Source organism: Zophobas morio, unplaced genomic scaffold (assembly GCF_036711695.1).
Source record: "Zophobas morio isolate AGI-343-1 ecotype UQ-CSIRO unplaced genomic scaffold, CSIRO_AGI_Zmor_V1 ptg000030l, whole genome shotgun sequence".
Classification (NCBI taxonomy): Eukaryota; Metazoa; Arthropoda; class Insecta; order Coleoptera; family Tenebrionidae; genus Zophobas; species Zophobas morio.
Genome location: NW_026972135.1, coordinates 852,645 through 874,620, shown reverse-complemented (window position 1 = coordinate 874,620; position 21,976 = coordinate 852,645). Strand labels below are relative to the sequence as shown.

The 21,976-nt window shown below is 33.5% G+C and overlaps 1 protein-coding gene and 1 long non-coding RNA gene across 7 annotated transcripts; both read right to left on the bottom strand.

Moving 5' to 3' along the window:
• Window positions 1-7,301: 7,301 nt before the first annotated feature.
• Window positions 7,302-9,696, bottom strand: LOC135137808 (uncharacterized). The gene is made up of 3 exons (XR_010281944.1): window positions 9,405-9,696; window positions 7,728-7,865; window positions 7,302-7,380 (listed from the first exon to the last, which is right to left on the bottom strand). It is a non-coding gene; the product is annotated as an uncharacterized LOC135137808 (long non-coding RNA).
• A 340-nt stretch (window positions 9,697-10,036) lies between these two features.
• Window positions 10,037-21,174, bottom strand: LOC135139156 (uncharacterized). Of its 6 annotated transcripts, none has more exons than XM_064069283.1 (5): window positions 18,853-21,174; window positions 15,004-15,175; window positions 10,871-14,745; window positions 10,711-10,794; window positions 10,037-10,634 (listed from the first exon to the last, which is right to left on the bottom strand). In XM_064069283.1, the coding sequence occupies exon 3, from the start codon at window positions 12,876-12,878 to the stop codon at window positions 11,394-11,396; it is 1,485 nt and encodes a 494-aa protein (XP_063925353.1). In that variant the 5' UTR covers window positions 12,879-14,745; window positions 15,004-15,175; window positions 18,853-21,174; the 3' UTR covers window positions 10,037-10,634; window positions 10,711-10,794; window positions 10,871-11,393. The 6 variants fall into 6 exon arrangements, with proteins under 6 accessions (XP_063925353.1, XP_063925356.1, XP_063925351.1 ...); XM_064069286.1 differs by having other exon boundaries at window positions 10,037-10,794; window positions 18,853-20,050; window positions 20,097-21,174; XM_064069284.1 differs by having other exon boundaries at window positions 10,377-10,390; window positions 10,541-10,794.
• Between the last annotated feature and the right edge of the window lie 802 nt (window positions 21,175-21,976).

Sequence of the window (21,976 nt, the reverse complement as noted above, 5' to 3'; positions counted from 1 at the left end):
CTCTTCATATGCATAATATAGTTTGCTCTAAGTTCTTACTATTTGGAGACTGTTTATTATAAAATTTTATTCCATAATAGTTAGTACCATTTTGCGACTTTTTTAGTCGTAAAGATTTAGGACATAAGTTATTTTTGTACCTTGCATCATACCTATGCAAGTCGTTAAAACATGAGTAACTGCTTATATTAGACTGTAACGTGACATTTACGCGGCGGCGCAGCTCTGCGGGAGTGACGAAAAAAAAAAAGGAGGAAAAAGAGAGAGAGGCGAGCGTTGGGTGAAGACGACGAGGGCCGGTGTCGAGGCTTGGGAAAGAGGGACCGTGTTTGGAAGAGGAGAAAAGGCTGAGGCGAGAACACCAAAGGCCAACGGAGTCCAAGAGAGGCACAGGAGTCGAAGCTGACCTCAACAGGACCGCGGCGACGGGAACGGGCGTTCTGCGTATTGGTACCAATACGGTAAGTCGCCGGGAAATGCGCGCCGATCGCCGGGAAGTGCTCGCCGATCGTCCGGGAGAAACCGGGTGCGTCCCAGTTTGCGTTGTGCCAGTTTTTTGTTTTGCCTCCAATCGTCACGGGTCGCCGGTTCACCAGGGTCATCAATTCACCTACCAACGAGCTGCTGCCGCCCCCCCAATTTATATTAATTTTTTTGTATATACAATCCTCATTATATACGTGATTAGACCGGGTATCCGTTGCTTCTCCCTTTTTTCCCTTTCCTTCCTTTTCTTCTCTTTATTCTACTTATTCTACTCCTCTTTCTTTCTCTTCTTCGGCTTTCCTGTCATCTTTCTTTTCCCTCTTGTGGCACACTGGCGCCCAAGGCAAAGACAGTCGATCGACCCATCACCCCGCAGCGACGAAGGAGCTAGCCAGGCCGTCGGAAGGACGTCACAAGACTTAACATAAATTAGACAAAAATAAATATACAAACAAGGCAGTGTCATCACTTGTAACTCCTTAAACTTATTTCTACAGTCCTCTCTATAGCCAACACCAGTTAAAATACGAATTGCCTTTCTTTGGAGGCCAAAGAGGCTGTGCATAATACTACTATGGCCCCAGAGTAGTAGCCCATATGTTAAATGTGATTCGAATATAGAGAAATATATTGTTTTGAGATAACATACAGGAAGTTGCATTTGTAGGTTTCGTAAAAGAAAGATGTTTTTTGTGAGTTTACTGGCTAAGGCAACCCCATGCGCGTTCCAAGTAAGATGTGAATCAACCCAAATTCCTAGAAATTTGGTGCTCAATTTAAAATTAGGAGGATATACTTGTTTCGATAATGTGAATACAACATCTACTGTTTTGTCGGTATTTAGACAAAATTCATTTGCGGTAAACCAATCCAAGGCTTCGGATTCTACACGTGCAGTAACATCCGCCGTGCTATCGGGTGAGATTTTATTTATTAACGTGGTGTCATCTGCGTATAAAACCGTATTTGAAGTCACCGATTCTGAGAAATCGTTGATAAATATAACGAACAGTAGAGGACCTAAGACTGAACCTTGAGGCACTCCTTGGTTTATCGGTAAAGAGCTGGATTTCTGTCCCTTAAATTTTACTATTTGGCGCCTATTTTCTAAATACGATTTGATTAATTTGCAACTGGTTGGATGAACATTGTAGTGTTTTAATTTTTCCAATAGTATCTTGTGTGACATGCAGTCAAAAGCCTTGGATAGGTCTACGAATGTTGCCACTGCCGCATTACGATTTTCAAGACAATCGGTGATAAAGTCTAGGAGCTTTTGAACAGCCATAATCGTTGAGCGATGTTTTCTGAATCCAAATTGAGACTCATTAAATAAGTGATGTGACTCGAAATAATCATTTAACTGTCTGTGTAAAATTTTTTCTAGTATCTTGGAAAATACGGGAAGAATGGCTATTGGTCTAAAGTTGGAGGGGTTATTTACGTCGCCTTTTTTATAAATTGGTGTTATGGAAGCAATTTTTAGTCAGTCTGGAAATTTATAAGTTTGTAAGCATAAATTAATTAATTTAGTTAAAGGAGAAATTGTTATGTTTTTTATAGTTTTTATTATGTTCACATTAAGGTTGTATATATCATTGCAATTACTGTTTTTTATCCCTTCAATTGCTTCTCTTACAGTAACACATGACACTGTACTGAATATAAAACTGACGTCACTTTTTACGGAAATATTTGATAGAAAATCAAGCGGGTTGCAAACATTACTGCTTTTGTTTTGATTTAAGATCTGAGATGCTACATTTGTAAAATAATTATTAAAATGATCACATGAAATATCACAGTCAAGTTGGTTATCACTTTTAACGTTGCTATTACAATTTTGATTGACTAGATTCCATAATGCTTTATTTTTATTTTTTGCTAGTTCAATGGATTTTTTGTTGTAGTATTTTTTTTTAGATTGGAGTGTTTGACGATACAATTTTCTATATTTATTTCTTGCTTCTTTAGACTCTGCTGTTTTAGTTACATTATTTATTATACTTAAACTATGGAATGTATTTCGCATAGATTTTAGGTCTTCGTCAAACCACATAATTTTACATTTATTATTTGTTTTGATACGTTTTTCTGGAAAAGCAGCATTTGCATGATCTACTATTATATCTACAAACTTTTGAAATTTATCACATACATTTTGGTTAGTATTATCTATCCAGGTCCAATCGACTGAACTGAGTGTTTGATAGAACAAAAATCTACCCGTCTCAGTTATTGGTCGAATTATTTTATACTTTACTTTACTATTAGATAATAATGGTAAGGAATATTCTATTTTCACCCCCAGGTGATCAGACATGTGGCTGTCAAGAGGTGTTGTTTTAATGTGAGACAAATTAATATTAGTAAATACATTATCTAAACAGTTTTTTAGCCTGGTATTAAAGTTTACAATGTAATATAGGCCATAACTACTCATCAAGTCACAAAGCTGATCTCTAAATTTATTTTCTTGGTTAAATATAATATTAAAATCACCAGCTATTATAATATTGTTGTTCAACGGATTCACAGCTTTTACAGTGTCGTCTATAACATTTAGGAAATTACAAAAGTTACCTGAAGGTGGTCTATATACATTGATAAAGATGGTATCAAGTCTTTTAAGTTTTACACCAGATAGTTCGCAGACTTTTTCGATGGAAAGTGTCTTGATCTCTGTAAGGGCGATAGTTTCTGTTTGGTTTGGTGTTAGTATCAGGGATCCACCATGTTTGGATGATCTTCTAGAAAAGAAAGATTTTGTCGAAAAGTTGTTAATAATCAGCATGTCAGCTTCGTCGGAACTTAGCCAATGTTCACAGATGCCTATTAAGGAAAAGTCTTCGTCAATTAGGAGTAGTTCTAGTTCTGCTAGTTTGGGTCTAATGGACTGGATATTTAGAACCAGAATGTTTAGTGTAGATGTCAGTTCTGACGATTTTTTGGATTCTTGGGGTGAAAAAACCTCGAGACTAAGGTACCATATGGCCAGTAATCAGGGTTTTTTATCTTTTCGAGGTTTTCGAGATTAATAGTGACTTTGAATCTTGACTGATTTGTTTCAAATTTGTTATCGAGTAGCTCACATTTCACTTCGGGGAAATCTTCTGCGAGATACGTCTGCAGATCATTTACCGTCGTGTTTTTAGCAAGTCTTCTAACGTAAAGATAAGCTTTAGCTTGGGATGCCTTCAGAGGTCCAGAGTTGTCTTTCTTGCCAATAATTACATTGTTAGCTTTTGAGGACGAGGTGTTCCGTTTTTTGGGGGCTGCTGCCGAAGTATTAGTTTTCTCTAAGTAATCTTTTTTGGCTTGAGTTTTAAGGTGTGTCGTATCCTTGCTTGAATTGTCAGGATTCATTAATGGCGTCTTTTGATCTCGAATCGTTGAAGTATCAGTTATTAACTTCGTACTTTTTTTTGGCATACCTGTTGCTTCTATGTCTTTTTGTGTCTCGTTTCGTACGTCGGTGATCTCAGATTTTTTGATGTCTTGCTTATTACCTTTTTTGCTCTGTAGAAGTTCAATGTGGTCCCGCATTAATTGGATGGTTCCTCGTAATTCCAGGATTAATTCATCCTTTTGTTTTAAAATGTATTGGAAAAGTTTTTCGTCCATTTTACCATTGGCGTCCCAGAAAGTTTCGCTCTCCGGTTCCACAGTTTCCGTACTCTGTTTGGTTATGTCTTGACAGTAAACAGTCTTACAGATCCAATTTTTCTTCAGATGGAAACCTCGAAGATTTACACTCACACACTGCGAATGGAAGTTATTGTTACAGATAGTACACGTAATCACTGTTTTAGTATCATTTATAACTGATTTGCAGAGAGCACAAGTAACGTGTGTGTTCGCGCCCGCCATTGCCGGACCTTTTTTGATTTGATTTGATACTTTTATCGTTTTTTTTTTTTTAATATTTAAAAATAACAAAATTTCGCAACCTGTCAATGCAGCATTTGGATGTGAATTTTACCTAGCAACCATTGTTTAATATTTTCCACGCCATACTTAAAAAAAAAACGCGTCTTCATTTACAATGAATACGGTAATTGTACCACAAGAAGTAGCATTTGAAGCTTCAAAAGCAACATCCAGTTTACTTTCCAACAAGTTGTATTAATTTGAATTTTAGTAAACCAGCGAATATTAGAGTAATTTCTACTTCCACTTCGATTTCCATACTTATCAAAAATGACTGAACTGTGGGTAAAAATGACATAAGAGTGGGTAAAATTACACTTTACCATCACAAAAATTGTCGGTAAAAGAGAAAAAGAACTGTAATAGGCCCGGTATTTCAGTTGTTGGTTAAACCAAGAAATTATAGTTAACCAAAAAAAGTTTTGGCAGTGACTATGTATTTAAAAGACCGGCAACCCCGTATCCTTATGCGTACCAGTGAGTTAATATTGGCGCTCAGATGGCGTCCCGAAATGCGACAAAAGCCCTCTAACCTTCAATGGTTGTTACTAATACCATTTTACGGGTTGTTGTCTGAGCTTGTACAACACAACTACTGTAAGTGAATCGCTCTTGCAGCCGTTTTAGTTTGAAATTTAACAAGTCGGACGGCACGGAAAATTACTGACACTTTGCGACTCGAATCAAATAAGGGTGTGGGGACCAAAAATCTGCGCAAGTTTCAAACTAGCATAACTTTATTATTGAATGACGAATTAAAAATGCAACTGTTAACATTTATAAAACAACTTTATAGAGTACGATTTGCAACATATCTACTTGCTTCACAAATTTTTGTTTTAACACGGCGCGGCGCATTAAATTTGTGAAAGCCAATATTTTTTTCTGCCAAATTTTCAGCAATACACACTGCTTAATTCTATATGTGTGAAGGGTTTCTACCCTACATTTTTCACACAAATTCCACTTTAGATTTCTTCAAAAGCGTTCAATTGGTCGCAGTTGAGGGACGTTCGGAACATTTTTGTCCTTAAATTACTAGTTATAATGTTTCAATACATGGTTACTGCGGTGGTTCTGACTGATTAAGGCTTCTCTCCTCTTCTGGGCCATTTTTGTTGCTGGAATTCCACTTCTTGTCTGTCTTTCTATCGAATTACTATTCTCTAGAGTTATAATTTGTCCTTTTTGATATCCCCATTTGGAAAAAGTGATTAAATGTGAGAGGCTTTTTTAAATGCATACGGTCTGTATAAAATTCGGCAAACACATTTCGGCAATTATTTTCATTCGAGTGTTCCTTTTCGCACAAAATATTAAACTTCTAGTGGAATTAGCGATAACAATTTTTGATAAGTCGTCGCCTGGGAACATGTTTGATCCACAGACCAGAGCGCGCTCATGCCAATGTCGATTCTAAGCGTTCAGAATTGAAAAAAGAAATTGAAAAGTTCCCAAAACTGATAATGTTGAAAAAATTGAGAAATCGGAAAATCTATAAATCGAAAAATTTTAAAAATCGAAAAACCAAGGTAAAAAAAAAGATAAAATCGAGAAGTCTAAACATAAAGAAATAAAAAAAATTAAAATTTAAAAACAGAGAAATTGAATAATTGGATAAATGAAAAATCGAAACATCGAAAAATTGGAAAATTGAAAAATTAAAAAAAAGTGGAAAATCGAAAAATTAAAATGTAGGAACAACCGTTCCCACAAAATCAGGTGTTCTACCTGAGCGCATTCATAATCTTTGTACAAATGTAAATACGTCTTATCTATACTCACTGGTTTTGGTTAAGTGTATTTCAGTGTGGGGTTAAGAATATTTGACGATTAAATTTCTTGGTTACTTTAACCCAGCCCAGCGAGGTGGTTTAACCCAAGGTTAGTTAATAAGAATCTATTAAATGACTTTGATATTCTTGCACATGCTCTTTTCAGCTGGTAGACCAATTACGATACCAACTTAAGAGAAATAATGGTTAGTTAACCAGAATATACTTAACCAAATTTTCGACACTGAAATACCGGTTCTTGGTTAAAGTTTTGGTTAAAATTTAACCAAGGTTAGTTAATCCTGATTTTAACCAACTACTGAAATACCGGGCCTAAGTCTAAAATAAAAATAATTTATTTGTTCCGCATTCGTAAACATCAATTTATCAAGTCACTGTATTCAACATGAAAATGTCACTTAACTGGTTATAGCCTGTAAAAATTTTACTGGCTAACCAGGCTAACCAGCAGAATTTTTACACCCCTGTTCGTGCTCACAGCCATATATTTTAAACTATTATGACAGGCAAAGTTGATTCAGGCAAATTTTCAGTCACAATTGCTGCTTCCTCAGTAATATAGCTTGCGCCACACTCATTTCAATACAGCGAAAACGATAAATCTAAATGACAGAACTAGACAACACAATAAATGCTATGATAAGTGCCATGCTGACATGCGTTTCCAATGCAATACGTCTAAAGCTCATACGATGTTTTTTCAAATATCGGACCTTCTAGAGTTTTTAATAGTTTATAATAGTTATTTACAAGTGAGAAACAAATAAAATATTAAACAATACACGCAAGGTAACGGGTTTTTACTGGCTCCAGAAGGTTAGTGGCTCGCCTGCGGCTCGCCAGTCATATCCTTCTGTCCGCCAGTAAAAACCCTTTTACCATGCTAGTAATGTTAAATACTATATAATTGCAATTTGGTCTTAAGTTTCATTACATTAGTTCTCATATGGATCCTTGAAATCTTTTAGGCCACAAATATCTTATTTATTTTAAAATCATCGACAGCACAAATAAGAGACATGTCCTTCCGCCAAACTATTCAACAAACCTATAATCAAAGATCTTAGTCACTTACTCTTGTGTTGACAAATAATTTTCTAATTCGTATTCATATTTTTCTATGATATATGACAAGACAACAAATACACCACCAGGTGTATATCCGTCACTGAAAAAATAAACAAAATAATAAAAAGATAAAATAAATGCGCATACATAAATCTCAGTACAAGCAAAGATTTTTCTAAATTTTTGTCATAATTTCTAAATATTCAACACAAACTGATTTTAAATCAGGAGAATAGACGACATTCACTTAAAATTTTTGTTCAGTTCAGATCTAACAAATTTTAATGACATAAAATGCTATTTATTAATAGTGATAGCATTCAGTTCAAACAAAAGTTATAAAATAAAGCATAAATCTAATGGTATTGGCTTGAAACTAAATATTTTTAAAATCGTTTTCCGAATTACGTTTCGGTACATGCATGTGTCATGTGTTGTACAACTAACCCATACACAATCAAAACATTCTTTTCGTTTATGGTAGATCTGTGAATTTTGTTCACTATCGAAACAAATTTGTTGATCGAATTCGGTAAGAGTTGTTTCCTCTTCCAGGAAGAGATAAACTTTGTCGTCGTAAACCACCTACAATATTTTAATAATAATAATAATAATAATAATAATAATAATATAATTTATTGTCCAACAGAACAAATATTCCACTTACTGGACAATTTCCAATTAAACAAAATAAAAATAAAAGAAAAGAAAAGAAAACAAAAATAGTAATATATACCAAAAAATAAAAATAAAATCACGTTTAGCATACCAAATAAAAAGTAAAGTAAATTACATTCAATAAATAAACTATCAATTATAGAGATAGTACAATATAAAAACAAACAAAATATGTACCCCACCATTTACCTTCTAATAGAAAATAAAAAATAAAACAATAGAGAAATTATAGAGCATATCTCACTATCTACATACACACACGAAATCGACGACGCACATGTGAACGCAACTCCGACAAAGAGCTGCAGTAAATATCCCACGAATCACTAGAACTTTCAACCATATTTAAGTAATGACAAAATAAATATACTGGAGCTCTTCTGCCAATGTTTGTTCGAGGTCTAGGACAATATAGTGTTACAGCGTATCTACAGTTAACTCTCGGAACATGAAAATTTAACTTTGACAACAGTGAACTACAGTCTATGTGATTATTAAGTAATTTATACAAAAAAGTTAAAACTGCTAATATTCTGCCATTATTGAGTGTATCAAAGTTAAATTTTTGCAGCAACAGTGTGTAAGAATATCCTCTCTTTGCCCAGGTTCCAACACCTTTGTAATACAAATGTTTTAAAAATTTCCGTTGCACACTTTCAAGTAATATAATTTGTTTGTTGTAATAAGGGAACCACGCAACGCAGCAATATTGTACGTTAGAACGTACCAATGCAAAGAAAAGAGTAACAAGTGCTTGAATATCACTAAAACTTTTACAGTTTCTCAAAATAAAACCTGACTGTCAGGAAAACTTACGATTTTGCGAAATATTTTTATGTCATCTGCAAACATGAGAACCTGAGAGTGTTTAAATACAGTTACTACATCATTAACATATAATGAAAATAATAAGGGTCCTAATGTAGATCCTTGTGGAATACCTGACAATGCAATACAGGGTGTTATTGAAAGGTACGTACAACAAAATGGACAGTTCTTCGCGAAGTCTAAGAAGTCGGAAAAACTCATTTTATCTTATCAAAATTTTAAGGGGAAAATTAACCCTTATCTAATCTTTTTAGACGCTACTGAAGGATAAATAGGTAAAATTAATTAATTTTAGTAAATCCTAGCAACTGTAACAATAAAATTTTTGTCAAGACTAAATGTTGCTATAGAAACGAAAGATGATCTTTTTATCAGAGGCGTACAACGAATTTGGACATAAATTTTAATAATTTTTATCTCTAAAAGGAGAACACTTTTACCTGAACTTTTTTTAACTTTATGCACCCATACTTCGAGACCAATTGCCGATTTTATTTTGTACGTACCTTTCAATAACAGGCTGTATAGCAATTTGATTTGTAGCCATTATTAAAAACATAATTTTTTCGGGACGATAAATATTTTGTTATTTGGGTCAGATTCAATAGTTTCTTTCACCTTCTTTGAAATTTTTTCATATATCAGTATGGATACGTCCACCAGGACATAGTGTTCAACTTCGGCAATCTGTGCACAGATAACCTGCATTGTCTCTATAGCTTTCACTTCTGCATCTTCGTAACGGAAATTTATGAAGTCAAAACTGAATAAATACAAGTAGTATATGTAACATTTTTATATCAATGCATCATTCTAAGAACTTTAAATTGAAAACATATTTAGAAGTGAATTTAATTAATAATCGATCAATATAATTACAATATACTAATATATTTAAATACAATTACAAGTTTTCCAAACACATATTATTTAAAATTTTGTGATGAAAGAGTTTTTTATCAGACAAACCAAGAAGAATAAATGCTGACAAATGGTCTAATTATTCTATTCCAGTCTTACGCTGAAAATGTAAAATTATTAACTACCAATCTTCACACCCTCTCTATTCTCTATTTTTGCAAAGTCCGCACATTCGATTAATTTGCGATCGTTTCTGAACAGAACAAAATTTCTACAACTAGTTATAACAAGAGACGGGCAAAAATAGTTCAAGGGGTCGATTATTTCTCCCACTCCTCATTATCATTGCCAGTCCCGTGTTGCGCGTAGGGGTTGGCAATTCAAACAGATTGGACAGTATACCAAATTTATTAGAAGAAAATGTCGCTGGTACGGGTGTTGGTTACAATTATCACTTGTCTGCTACAACTACAACTACTTCTTCAACTACAAATACAAATACAACTAACTTCTTCAGGTGGGAGCCAAAAGTTATATATTGACAACTATAATCATGTGACCGGCCATAGTTGCGGAGTAATGACATGACCTCCTTAATTTTGATTGAGTCGATACTTAGCAATCGCGGAAAAGGAAATGCAACTCAGCTTGACTTCGGACTCGCTTCCTCCTAACTACGCTTGCACATGCTGCCGCAGCAACCCCAATTAAACAGGATATTTCACAACAATTAACATTTTTCACTAAAAAAAAAAATCTTACTTGTATTTATGCAACACTAAGAACTTCTAAATACGTAACATAGTAATTCATGTAAACACCGAGTGATTATTAAAGTTTGTGATTTTTTTTTGACAGATTGGCAACATATTTAAAATTTTATAGTGGCATACCTGATTGTAAAATTATATTGATGGCACCCAGTCAGTAGCTGGTGTCTCAACCAATCAACACGTTTGTGAGGCGTGCTCATTTCAAAACTGACAACTGTGAATTGACATATTAACATGACTGCCAATAATTCAGAAATTTACTTCAATCAATAGTCACTGGGTATTTGTACCTTGTGATTTTTTAAATTTCTGCTCTAGTTGGTGAGGACGCGGACGTCAACAATTGAAAAGGTCGACGTAAGCGTCATAGCCAACTAGATCAGAAATTTAAAAAATCAACTCACATCATCATAACTTTAAAAACTTAAAATAATAATATGTATTAATTACCTGTTATTTATATAACCAGCAAAGAAATGGATCTTTCGCTTAAATCACTTATTTTCTCTGTTTGCTTGATTTGGTAAAGTTCTTGTAAATTTTTATACCCAGGGAGTCCTTCAGCTGTGCGAACATCATTAATTTTATTGTCTTGCAGTTGACCCCTTTTTCTTGACGCATACTATAACTGGTTTGTTTATTGTCTACAATCTCATCATCATCATTTTTGATGCTAGTTTTACTTAGAACTGTCGCCCCACTCTGATTTTGAGCATTTAATTACGTCAATATCTCTAACGATCAGTAATTTAAGTACGTTTTGTTTTTGTTTCGATTTAGTTAACATGAAATACAATGCGGTTTGTTACAGAAACATAACGGTCTAATTTTTTTTCTTGTAATTCGGTGTTTAGCAATATAAGTTCTGCAATATCTTTTTTTTAAATTAATAGTTGTGTTCTTGTTCGATTTTCTTCCCACCACTTATAACTAACATGTAATGCGTTATTGTTCTCTTCATTTAGAGCTATAGTTAATCTTCCACACTGTATTTTATTAATACTCCTGGCATATCATGTTTACCTTCTTTCCAGGCTCTCTCTAAAATTCTGCTAATATCAATACCAAGTGCACGATTTTTGTTGAAAGGCGAATCACTTTCTAGAATGCATTTTACAACAGCAATGTTTCCCTCTCTTAGTAGTGTAACAGTATCATTTTGGGTCCCTCTAACTGCCAGAAGCAAAAACTTTTCCATACCTGTTTGTAGTTGTTCAGAGGAGAGGAGTTTTATAAGTGCATCAAATAAATTAAAATATCCCATCCTTGCTGCATAGCATGCTAACGTTTCACAGTCGTAGTATTCAAAAATCACATCTTTTAAATCATCAAACTTTACCAATTCATTTTCCAAAATTAATTCAATTGGGTATAAACATTTTGCTTCCAAAGAAAAATGAACATAATCGAAACCGAAAAGACTGTCTTTGTCGTGGACGTTGGTGTTTTTTGTCATAAGAGTCCTTATCATCTTGACATACCAGTCATGTTCTCGTCTAACGTCGTCAGTAAAGATTGTAGGATATATCATTCCGCGTGTACAAAGCAAATGCAGTGCTGTTCGACCCCCTGCATCTTTGTTGTGCGCGGCCTTTTCATGCATTTTAAATTCTTCGAGGTTTTTATAAAGAACAGATAAATGTAACGGACTGTTTTCAGCGAGCATTATGTCAAACATAAGTCGCAAATTTGCGTATTTTTCAGAGAATATAGATTTCTTCAATGAAGGAAACATTTTTATATTATTTTTTAACCAGACACATGCAAAATATTCCGCAAAAGTTTGGTGATGAAAGATTGCTTGTTCACTTTCATTTATTTGTTTAATTATACCGTATCTGTCACCATTTGTTTTTATCTCTTTTATATAACTTTCTGCTTCTGAGTCCACATTTAGTATTTTCAAGTCGTCATGATTCAAACACGTTTTGAGGGCAATGGGTTCATATTGTTTCAGAAGCACATTTAAGTTTCCAAGCAGATGTATTTGCTTTTCGTTGGTAACTTTATTTATGGCAGCTTTCATCTTTCCGTCTAAGAAGAGTCTATACATTTTAGACAGTATAAACATTTTGTCTTCTTTAATATTTTTGAAAGTTTCGTCATTGTTCAGAAACATTTCTGTAATTATGTGTAACTGCAATGGTACACCTAACAAATCCTGAAGGTTGTTAAGATCTGCACTCTCAAATATTATTCTAAGAATGTTCTCTATATTTTCTTCTGAATATTTTTCTTTCAATTTCTGATATATATATTCTTTTTTTTGATCTTTATTTAAAGCTTGTATCCCTGTTGGCACCACGTTTAATATTTGGGTTATTTTACCACGTAAATTCTCTCTAGTTGAAATCCATAATTTAATACCAGTTGCTGCTTTATCTTTAATGAATTTCAAGATAAGATCGAGATGTCCACTATTGACTTCATCTAATCCATCGAGAAATAAATATAGCATTTTCTTGTTACGCAAACTATCCTTAACTTGCTTTTCTAAATCCCCGTTTGTATTTTTGTTATCAAAAATATGATTCCATAACGTTTATACTTCTGACTTTTCTCTCAGGAAAGAATTACAATTTATCAGGTCAACATAAATCCACCAATAATTTGGAGGACAATTGTTGTAAAAAACTTTCATTAATGTAGATTTACCCATTCCGGATGGAGCAGAAATTACGTTGATCGGATTGTCAAAATATCTAAATATATCTGTTTCTGTTATAGTTTTTGGTTCGTCCATATGTTCAGCTGACAGTTCATTTCCTTTCTGCAAGAGCAATACACAAGATTCGTCATCTATTTGCTGAAACAGATACAAGTGTGCTTTACTGGACATTTCACAAATTTGACGGAATTCATGTGGTGTACATTTGTTTTTTGTAAACAATAAAATAATAGGTTTTTTAAAATCATACTGTTCATTCAAGTAGTCGGAAACTTTAACACCATGAAAATTTATATCCGTTGATAGATGACTTTCAAATGTTGGATTGCAATTGATGATTACTACTGTGTTATTTTTTTGTGAAAGTATGAGAATCTTCTTTGTTTTTACACAAGTTGTCGATATATTTCTTATAATATGGAATTTGGATTCTTCTACCTTATCACTGCCAATAATTAATCTTGTCTGAGACATTTTTAGCAGTTCGCCAAGACCAATATGTCGAGCAATGTTTATATCGATGTCAACAAGTTGTTGCAAAGTAATTTCCTTCCTTCCTTGTAAAGAAATCGTAAAATGCTTTAAAATATCACAAACGAGGTCTCTGTTTGTAGATTTTTTCATGAAGTCTGAGAAATTTTGAAACACTTCCATTGTATTAAATTCACTTCTTGTTACGATAACATTTCCCACTAAAATAATTGTTTTCTTGTCGACGATTTTACTGAAAAGCTTCAATACATAGCTCCTGTGTTCACTTCCTTGACTCTTACGACCAAGGGCACCAGTCTTCGGGTAAACTGTCCTCATGTGACCAAATATCTTTAATTATGTCTATGGCATTTTTTTCTGCTATTGCCACAGCAAAGCCCATAACTGCTTGCTTAAGTTTTTCTGTTTTTTCATTTTTTTCATTTTTTTTAGTTTCACTCAACGTCTCAATGTAGGGCGATAAAACCAATTCAGTTAATTTCGTAATAATATCAAGTTTACTTAAAACAAACTTCTTTGACTGCCATTTGTACATAAAATCCATAAAGGAGTCGTAAATATTGCATTGTAATAAATTTTCTAACAGTTTTTCCACACGTAAACCGGTTTGCTTCAGGTCATCCTGCTCAGTAAAAAAATAAAATACTTGGTTCTTGTTATTTAAATCTTTTTTGATTTTAAAAATATTCTCTTGTCTTTCCTGTATCAGATTCAGGAGGAAGTTGTCATCTTCAACATTATCAGATTTTTTCACAAAAATTTTCTCTCCAATTTTCCTTTCGCCTTTGATATGTAGTGGAGCGTTTGTGTACAGTATGCAAACAAAATCTTCATTAATATCTCGATTTGATGATTTAAACGACAAATATTTTTCGACGTTGAAGGCACTTTTTTCTGTAACCAAATCTCTCTTGGTGATAGATTTTCCAGATTCTTTGTATTTGAATTGAAAGAGATAAGTGCGTGTGTCCTTGTTTTTAAAAGTAACCTTGATCTCCAAATCGTCGAAGGGCTTGTATTTTTGGTTATCCGTGGTTATTTCGAAATTTTCCACCTCATCACATGCAATTAGTTTCAAAGCATAGAATGCACACTTTATTCGTTCGTATTCTTTTCCATAATCTGAAGTTCCTTGACCTTTTTGGTAGGTAGGAAACTGATTTGCCTGAAACGAGAAGAAATAATTTTAAAAAATATTTTAAAACTAGCCACTAAAGGTGTACAAAATTTTATGTGTTTGGTATACGAATGGCTCGGAATGTTATTGAGTTTGACTATTGGCCACTCAAGTAAAATTCAGTTTCGGATTTTTTTCAACTTGATTTAAAACTTTATGAACTAGTTCATATCAAACAGGTTAGAAAGTGCTTTTATCTTCCTTATTTTACAAATTTGTGGGATTTAATATCAATATTTAATTTACCTTTTCTGAAGATAATTTGTTCTCCTTGTGTTTTTGCTTTATTAACTTTCGTTTTTCTTTCTTTTATGTTATTGTTCTTATTTCTTCTTGTATCCTGCATAATTCTCCTTCGAGTTGTCTTAATTTTTTGTTGTCTTCCTCACTGTCTGAACTCATGGTAAGAATGGAATTACTAGAAAAAAAATTGGTCTAAAGAGTTTAGACAGTACTTCCCTCGCTGTCGGAAACTTGACGACTGTATGCCTATTGTCTTTTTTTCTCATTACATTTTTGTAGTGGGAATTTAAAAAAAATTGCGATGACATCATCAACATTTTTGCAAGGACAAGTATATCAGTTGGGATAGATGTAGTGTAATACTAAGAATAAAATTATTGTATTCCCAAATTTTCGGGAAAATGAATTGGGTCGTTTTGAATATTGATTTGTTATAATCAATAAAATAACGAAACAATTTACTCACGTATACGGCGCCGGTGTGTAATATGCTAATATGAGAGGCAACTGAAAATCGTTTATGTATAAACATTCTTAATTTAAGATGACAAGCGTAACAGCATACGTGAGAGTCAAACAGAGAAACTGTAAACAAAACGACCATCGGTTTTATTGCTTCGACTTCCGCTTATTATATAAAACATTGAGTTTTATTTTAATTTTTGACGGTGGAATTCACAATTGGTTGATTATAAACATGTCTATTCCACATTCGCGGAACCTAGACAGCGCACACGTCTGTAATGTTAAAGTGGATGTAAATAAGCGTGCTACCCTTATGTTTCAACCGAGTTTTTACTTTAAAAAATTTTGTGTCTACCAAATTGGGTTGGTCCAATGTAATACTAATAATAAGTGTTGCCTTTAATTTAATCAATAAAATAAATTGACTTCATTAATTTTTTTGAGCCACCTCTTAAGAAAATCTAAAAAATATGAATGAAGTGATAAATCACAAGTACAGACTCATCATATTTTTACGCTTTAGATAGGATTTATTCGGCAAACTTTCGAGCTGACGTCATCAAATTTTTTGAGGGGGGATTAGCAAATACATTTTGATAAAAAAGTTAACGTGCTTATGATAACTTTAATACATCTCCTATGTTTCAAAGCATTCGGTTTTGTAGTTCCTGATTAACTCAATAAAATAAATTCACGCATTCATTAATTTTTTGAGTCACTCTGTATATGCAAATCGAAAAAATTTGAATGGAATGATAAATCACAAGTACGGACTCATCATATTTTGTACATTTTAGATAGGATTTATTCAGCAAAATTTTGGGGTGACGTCATCAATTTTTTAGGGGGGATGAGCAAATACATTTTGATAAAAAATTTACCATGCTTATGATAACTTTAAAACATCTCCAAGATTTCAAAGCATTCGGTTTTGTAGTTCCTGATTAACTCAATAAAATAAATTCACTCATTCATTAATTTTTTGAGTCACTCTGTATATGCAAATCGAAAAAATTTGAATGGAATGATAAATCACAAGTACGGACTCATCATATTTTGTACATTTTAGATAGGATTTATTCAGCAAAATTGTGTGGTGACGTCATAAATTTTTTAGGGGGGACGACCAAATACATTTTGATCAAAAATTTACCATGCTTATGATAATTTTAAAACATCTTCAAGATTTCAAAGCATTCGGTTTTGTAGTTCCTGTGTAAATCAGTAAAATAAATTTTACGCATTCATTAATTTTTTTGAGTCACCCTGTATATGCAAATCCAAAAAATATGAATGGAGTGATATATCACAAGTACAGACGCATCATATTTTGTACATTTTAGATAGGATTTATTCGGCAAACTTTTGAGCTGACGTCATCAAGTTTTTGGAGGGGATAACCAAATATATTTTGACTAAAGATTTATGATGCTCTTTAGAGCCTTAAAACATCTGCAACATTTTAAAACATTCGGGTTAGCAGATTCAAAATTAAATTGCAAAATGTTGTTTTATGATTTTGATTTTTTTTCCAAAAATCTGGACGTTTCGTGTAAAAACTGAATTCGGAGTCGTAAACTACATGTGTAGGACTATGTTATTTTATACAATTTAAGACCCATTTACTATGTACAATTTTGAAGTGACGTCATCGCATTAGTGGTGGGGATGATTATACAAATTTTGGTTAGCGTTTTACCATCTACATGATATTCCTAATATAAGTACAAACTTTCACAACAATCGGTCCAGTACTTTCGGAGATTATCTGTCTAATAAAAATCCGGGACGGCAGACGGACAGACGGACAGACGGAGAGACGGACAGACGGACAGACGGACAGACGGACAGACAGACGGACAGACAGGCGGACAGACAGACGGAAGTGGGAGGCCTATTTCTTCGTATTCTAGGAGTCATGAAAGATCGAGAAAACGTAAAAGTAGAGAGTCGGCCGACGGACTCGATTACAATACTTCCTTTGCTTACGCTCGGGAAGTAAAAATGATTGATCGAGCTTTAACGAAAACATTTGCACAGCCCTTTTTAATCAATGCTGAAATTTGGTCTGGACCACTTAATAACGAGGCTATTAGCTTTTTTATAGAATTAAAAATTTCTTTTTCACTAACAGATTTAATAATAAGGATGTTTTTATTTATGCAAGTGCTTACCAGCACATTTTGGGCAAGTGGGGTATTTTTCATTACACTGGTTTGATAAATGGTTGAAGCCAGAACACTTGTAGAACCGTCGAATTTCAGTTGCATCCCGTAATTTTGAAATAATCATACACAATCAACAATTTACCTGCTTTGATTATGTTGTTATATGAATTTAGATCAACAACGAATCTTTTAGAACATCGAGTTTTAATGAAGCTTCTACAGCCGTACATTCATTACATAAACAAAGTGGTGAAAACGATATTGTGCTAAAATACGAAAATGGCATTCTCAAAATTATCGCAAAACAAACAAAAAATGTGTAGTTATCCAACAGTCAGTATTTAAGTTAACATATCAAAATGTAAGGGGATTAAACACAAAAGCAGACGTTTTCTATCCGAATGTCATTGTGAATAACTCTGATATTGTTGCAATTACTGAAACGTGGTTAAAAGAAGATGTTTTGAATAGCGAATATTTAAGTACCAACTACAGTGTATATAGGGCAAACAACAGAGGTCGTGGCAGGGGTGTACTGTTTGCTGATAAATCACATCTTGTATCCAAGAAATTACCACTAGTATCACCGATTGCAGATGTAGATCTAATTGGGATATCTTTGACTCTAAATGATCAACTAAAACTAAATATCATTAATGTATACCTCCCTCCAGGGTCTCCCACTGAATATTATGATGTTATTTTTGAGTATTTAGAAAACAACTGCCTGTTATCTTCTAATACAGTTATTGTGAGTGACTTCAACATCCCGCAATATTACGTCCAAATGGTACTTAATAAAGCTTTAAACTATATATCGGGCTCTTACATTAATCCTGTTAGACACTAATGTCTGTTGGATATTAATAATATATTTATTTATTTATTTATTTATTTATTTATTTATTTATAAATAACGAAAATTAGAATATTTATTTAAAACTTTTAAGTCAGCATCATCGACCTTTAAGCATTTAGCGTGACATTTGGACTCGCATGAGAAACATTTTAAAGTTTTATAGAACTAAGTAATACTCTTATTATAAACTACCATTGAAAACAGAAATGGACTCGACCCTTAAAACTGCCAACACGGCAGTTTTATAAATGTTTCACTGCGTGATATACTGATATCTGTATTAAGTATTTATTCTTCAACATCTCTGCTTATAATGATGTTCTGAAGAATTCTGATAATAATATTCAATTAAAAACTTACAATTTAGTGTCCTCTATTCCTGCACTTTCACAAAAACGTAGCTTTGAATGTCTGTACTAACCAGTATAATCTTATCCGCTTATCACAATTTCATATCAGCTCGCGAATTTGAAGTTGACTACAACTGATATTCTACATAACAAATACTCTTACCTTTTACTCCATTGTTAATACATTCTGAAACTATTTATGAAAAATTTGAAGAAAAGTCTTCTCAGTGTAAGAGAAACAAATGCCAATAAAAATAGGCAGCAACAATTACAGTTAAATCCATAAGGTTGTAACCACTCGTTAAATTGTAAGGTTGGCATTACAGCCAATGGGGTTTTTCACATCAACAGATTGGTATCGGCGCATGTGTCAAAATTTGACAATTACGCACGAGAGAGTTTTATTTAAATATCTCACAGTTTGTTATTAAACCAAATCATTGAAAAATGGTACCAACACGGCATATACTGATAAATAAGCAGATAAAAATGGCACTTGCCAACTGCCACAATGAATTGAAACTTGCTTATCCCCAAGCATCCTCCCGAGAACTTGAATTCAAGCTTGGAAAAATCTTTTCAGTATGTAGTTATTCTTATACCATGGAAAGAGAGTACTATACTATGAGAGTAATGTATCGACATTCGGAACTTTTTTCATGTTATTACAACATGGTGGTCTGTCGAAGGACTTTTAGTTTTAACTACCTCAAGTTGAAAGTGTATATCGCTTTTAGTACAACATTGTCTTTTCAAGTTTTGTACCCACTCTTTATATCCTACACAATACAACTAAATGTCCCTCATTAAATTCAAGCACTGCATACTTTCCCTGTAAACTTATCATTAATTCCTATCCTTTCCATAGTGCTCCCGATGTCAAGCCCACAAAATTATAACCCAACACCAATCTGGAAAACCCTTACAAGAAGCAAAGTGGAAACCAAAACAAAAATCGCAGTGGTATTCAAATTAGGAATTTAAAGAAGATCTAACCTACTGTATATTTGACAAAAACAAAAAAAAATGAGTTTTTTACTCTTCAGGATTTGTTTATTTTTGCGAAAGAACATCCAGAATATACAGCAGGTTTAAATACTTTACATCGAGTATTAAAATCCATGGGATTCAGATTTAAGAAAGTTAACAACAGAAAAATAATTGCTTTGGTTATTTGGTCTATGTGTTCCCAATGTTTCTAACCACTCCTGTAACAGTAAGTTTAAATAAGCCGTCAAATTATTTTCAACATACCGATTATTTTAGCCTCTGAATTTTGTGAAGTTGCATTTTGTTCATTATTACCACTAAAATCTTCAGTACTTTCGGAGATTATCTGTCTAATAAAAAATCGGGACGGCAGACAGACGGACAGACGGACAGACGGACAGACGGACAGACGGACGAACAGACGGACAGACGGACGGACAGACGGACAGACAGACGGAAAAGTAGAGAGTCGGCCGACGGACTCGATTACAATACTTCCTTTGCTTACGCTCGGGAAGTAATAGTATAAGCATCACGAACGTTAAGGGGGTTTACTGGTCTCAGACAAATTGGAGACGTCGCTTCGCTCCGTCTCCAAACTTTTGCCTTCGACCAGTAAACACCCCTTACCGTTCTTAATACTTAATATACTATTAACTAATTCACAAGTACACCCTAATCACTAATACACTTAACTAACTATCTTATCCCTACGCACTCTACGTACTACCCTCGGTGGTTCCTACCCGCGAACTCGCCTAAAATCCCCTTGCTCACCCGTAGCGTCACCCCCACCCTGTTGGCTTACCCCGATTTTCCCTCAATTATGGGTTGCCTACCTACAGGCAAACAACACAACACAATATAGATATCAATCAGTAGAGACAGCTCGTGTCGGCGCCTTTGTTCTTTCTGAGATGACCCGAATTTTAAGCCGTCATGGGTAGTCGTTGCCTAAACTATTCCAAGATGTCGCCCCCCCAATTTAAAAAGTATCACTTCATTTACAATTTCAAAAATTGGTCTAAAGAGTTTAGACAGTACTTCCCTCGCTGTCGGAAACGTGACGACTGCATGCCTATTATGTTTTTTTTTTCGCAGTGGATTTCAAAGAATTCGGTTTTGTAGTTCCTGAGTAAATCAATAAAATAAATTTACGCATTCATGAATTTGTTTGAGTCACCCTGTACATGCAAATCCAAAAAATATGAATGGAGTGATAGATCACAAGTACAGACTCATCATATTTTATACATTTTAGATATGATTTATTATTCGGCAAACTTTTCAGCTGACATCATCAAGTTTTTGAAGGGGATAAGCGAATATATTTTGTCTAAACATTTATTATGCTCTTTATAACTTTAAAACATCTGCAAGATTTCAAAGCATTCGGTTTTGTAGTTCCTGATTAAATCAATAAAATAAATTTACGCATTCATTAATTTTTTTGAGTCACCCTGTATATACAAATCCAAAAAATATCAATGGAGTCATAAATCACAAGTACAGACTCATCATATTTTGTACATTTTAGATAGGATTTATTGAGCAAAATTTAAGGGTGACGTCATCAATTTTTTTAGGAGGGATGAACAAATACATTTTGAACAAAAGTTTACCATGCTTATAATAACTTTAAAATATCTCCAAGGTTTCAAAGCATTCGGTTTTGTAATTCCTGATTAAATCGATAAAATTAATTCACGCAATCATTAATTTTTTTGAGTCACCCTGTATATGCAAATTCAAAAAATATGAATGGAGTGATAGATCACAAGTACAGACTGATCATATTTTGTACATTTTAGATATGATTTATTCGGCAAACTTTTGAGCTGACGTCATCAAGTTTTTGGAGGGGATAAGCAAATATTTTTTGACTAAAGATTTATGATGCTCTTTATAACCTTAAAATATCTGCAACATTTCAAAACATTCGGGTTAGCAGATTCAAAATTAAATTGCAAAATGTTGTTTTATAATTTTGATTTTTTTTTCCAAAAATCTGGACGTTTCGGGTAAATCTGAATTCGGAGTCGTAAACTACATGTGTAGGATGATTAGACAAATTTTGGTTAGCGTTTTACCATCTACATGATATTCCTAATATAAGTACAAAATTTCACAACAATCGGTCCAGT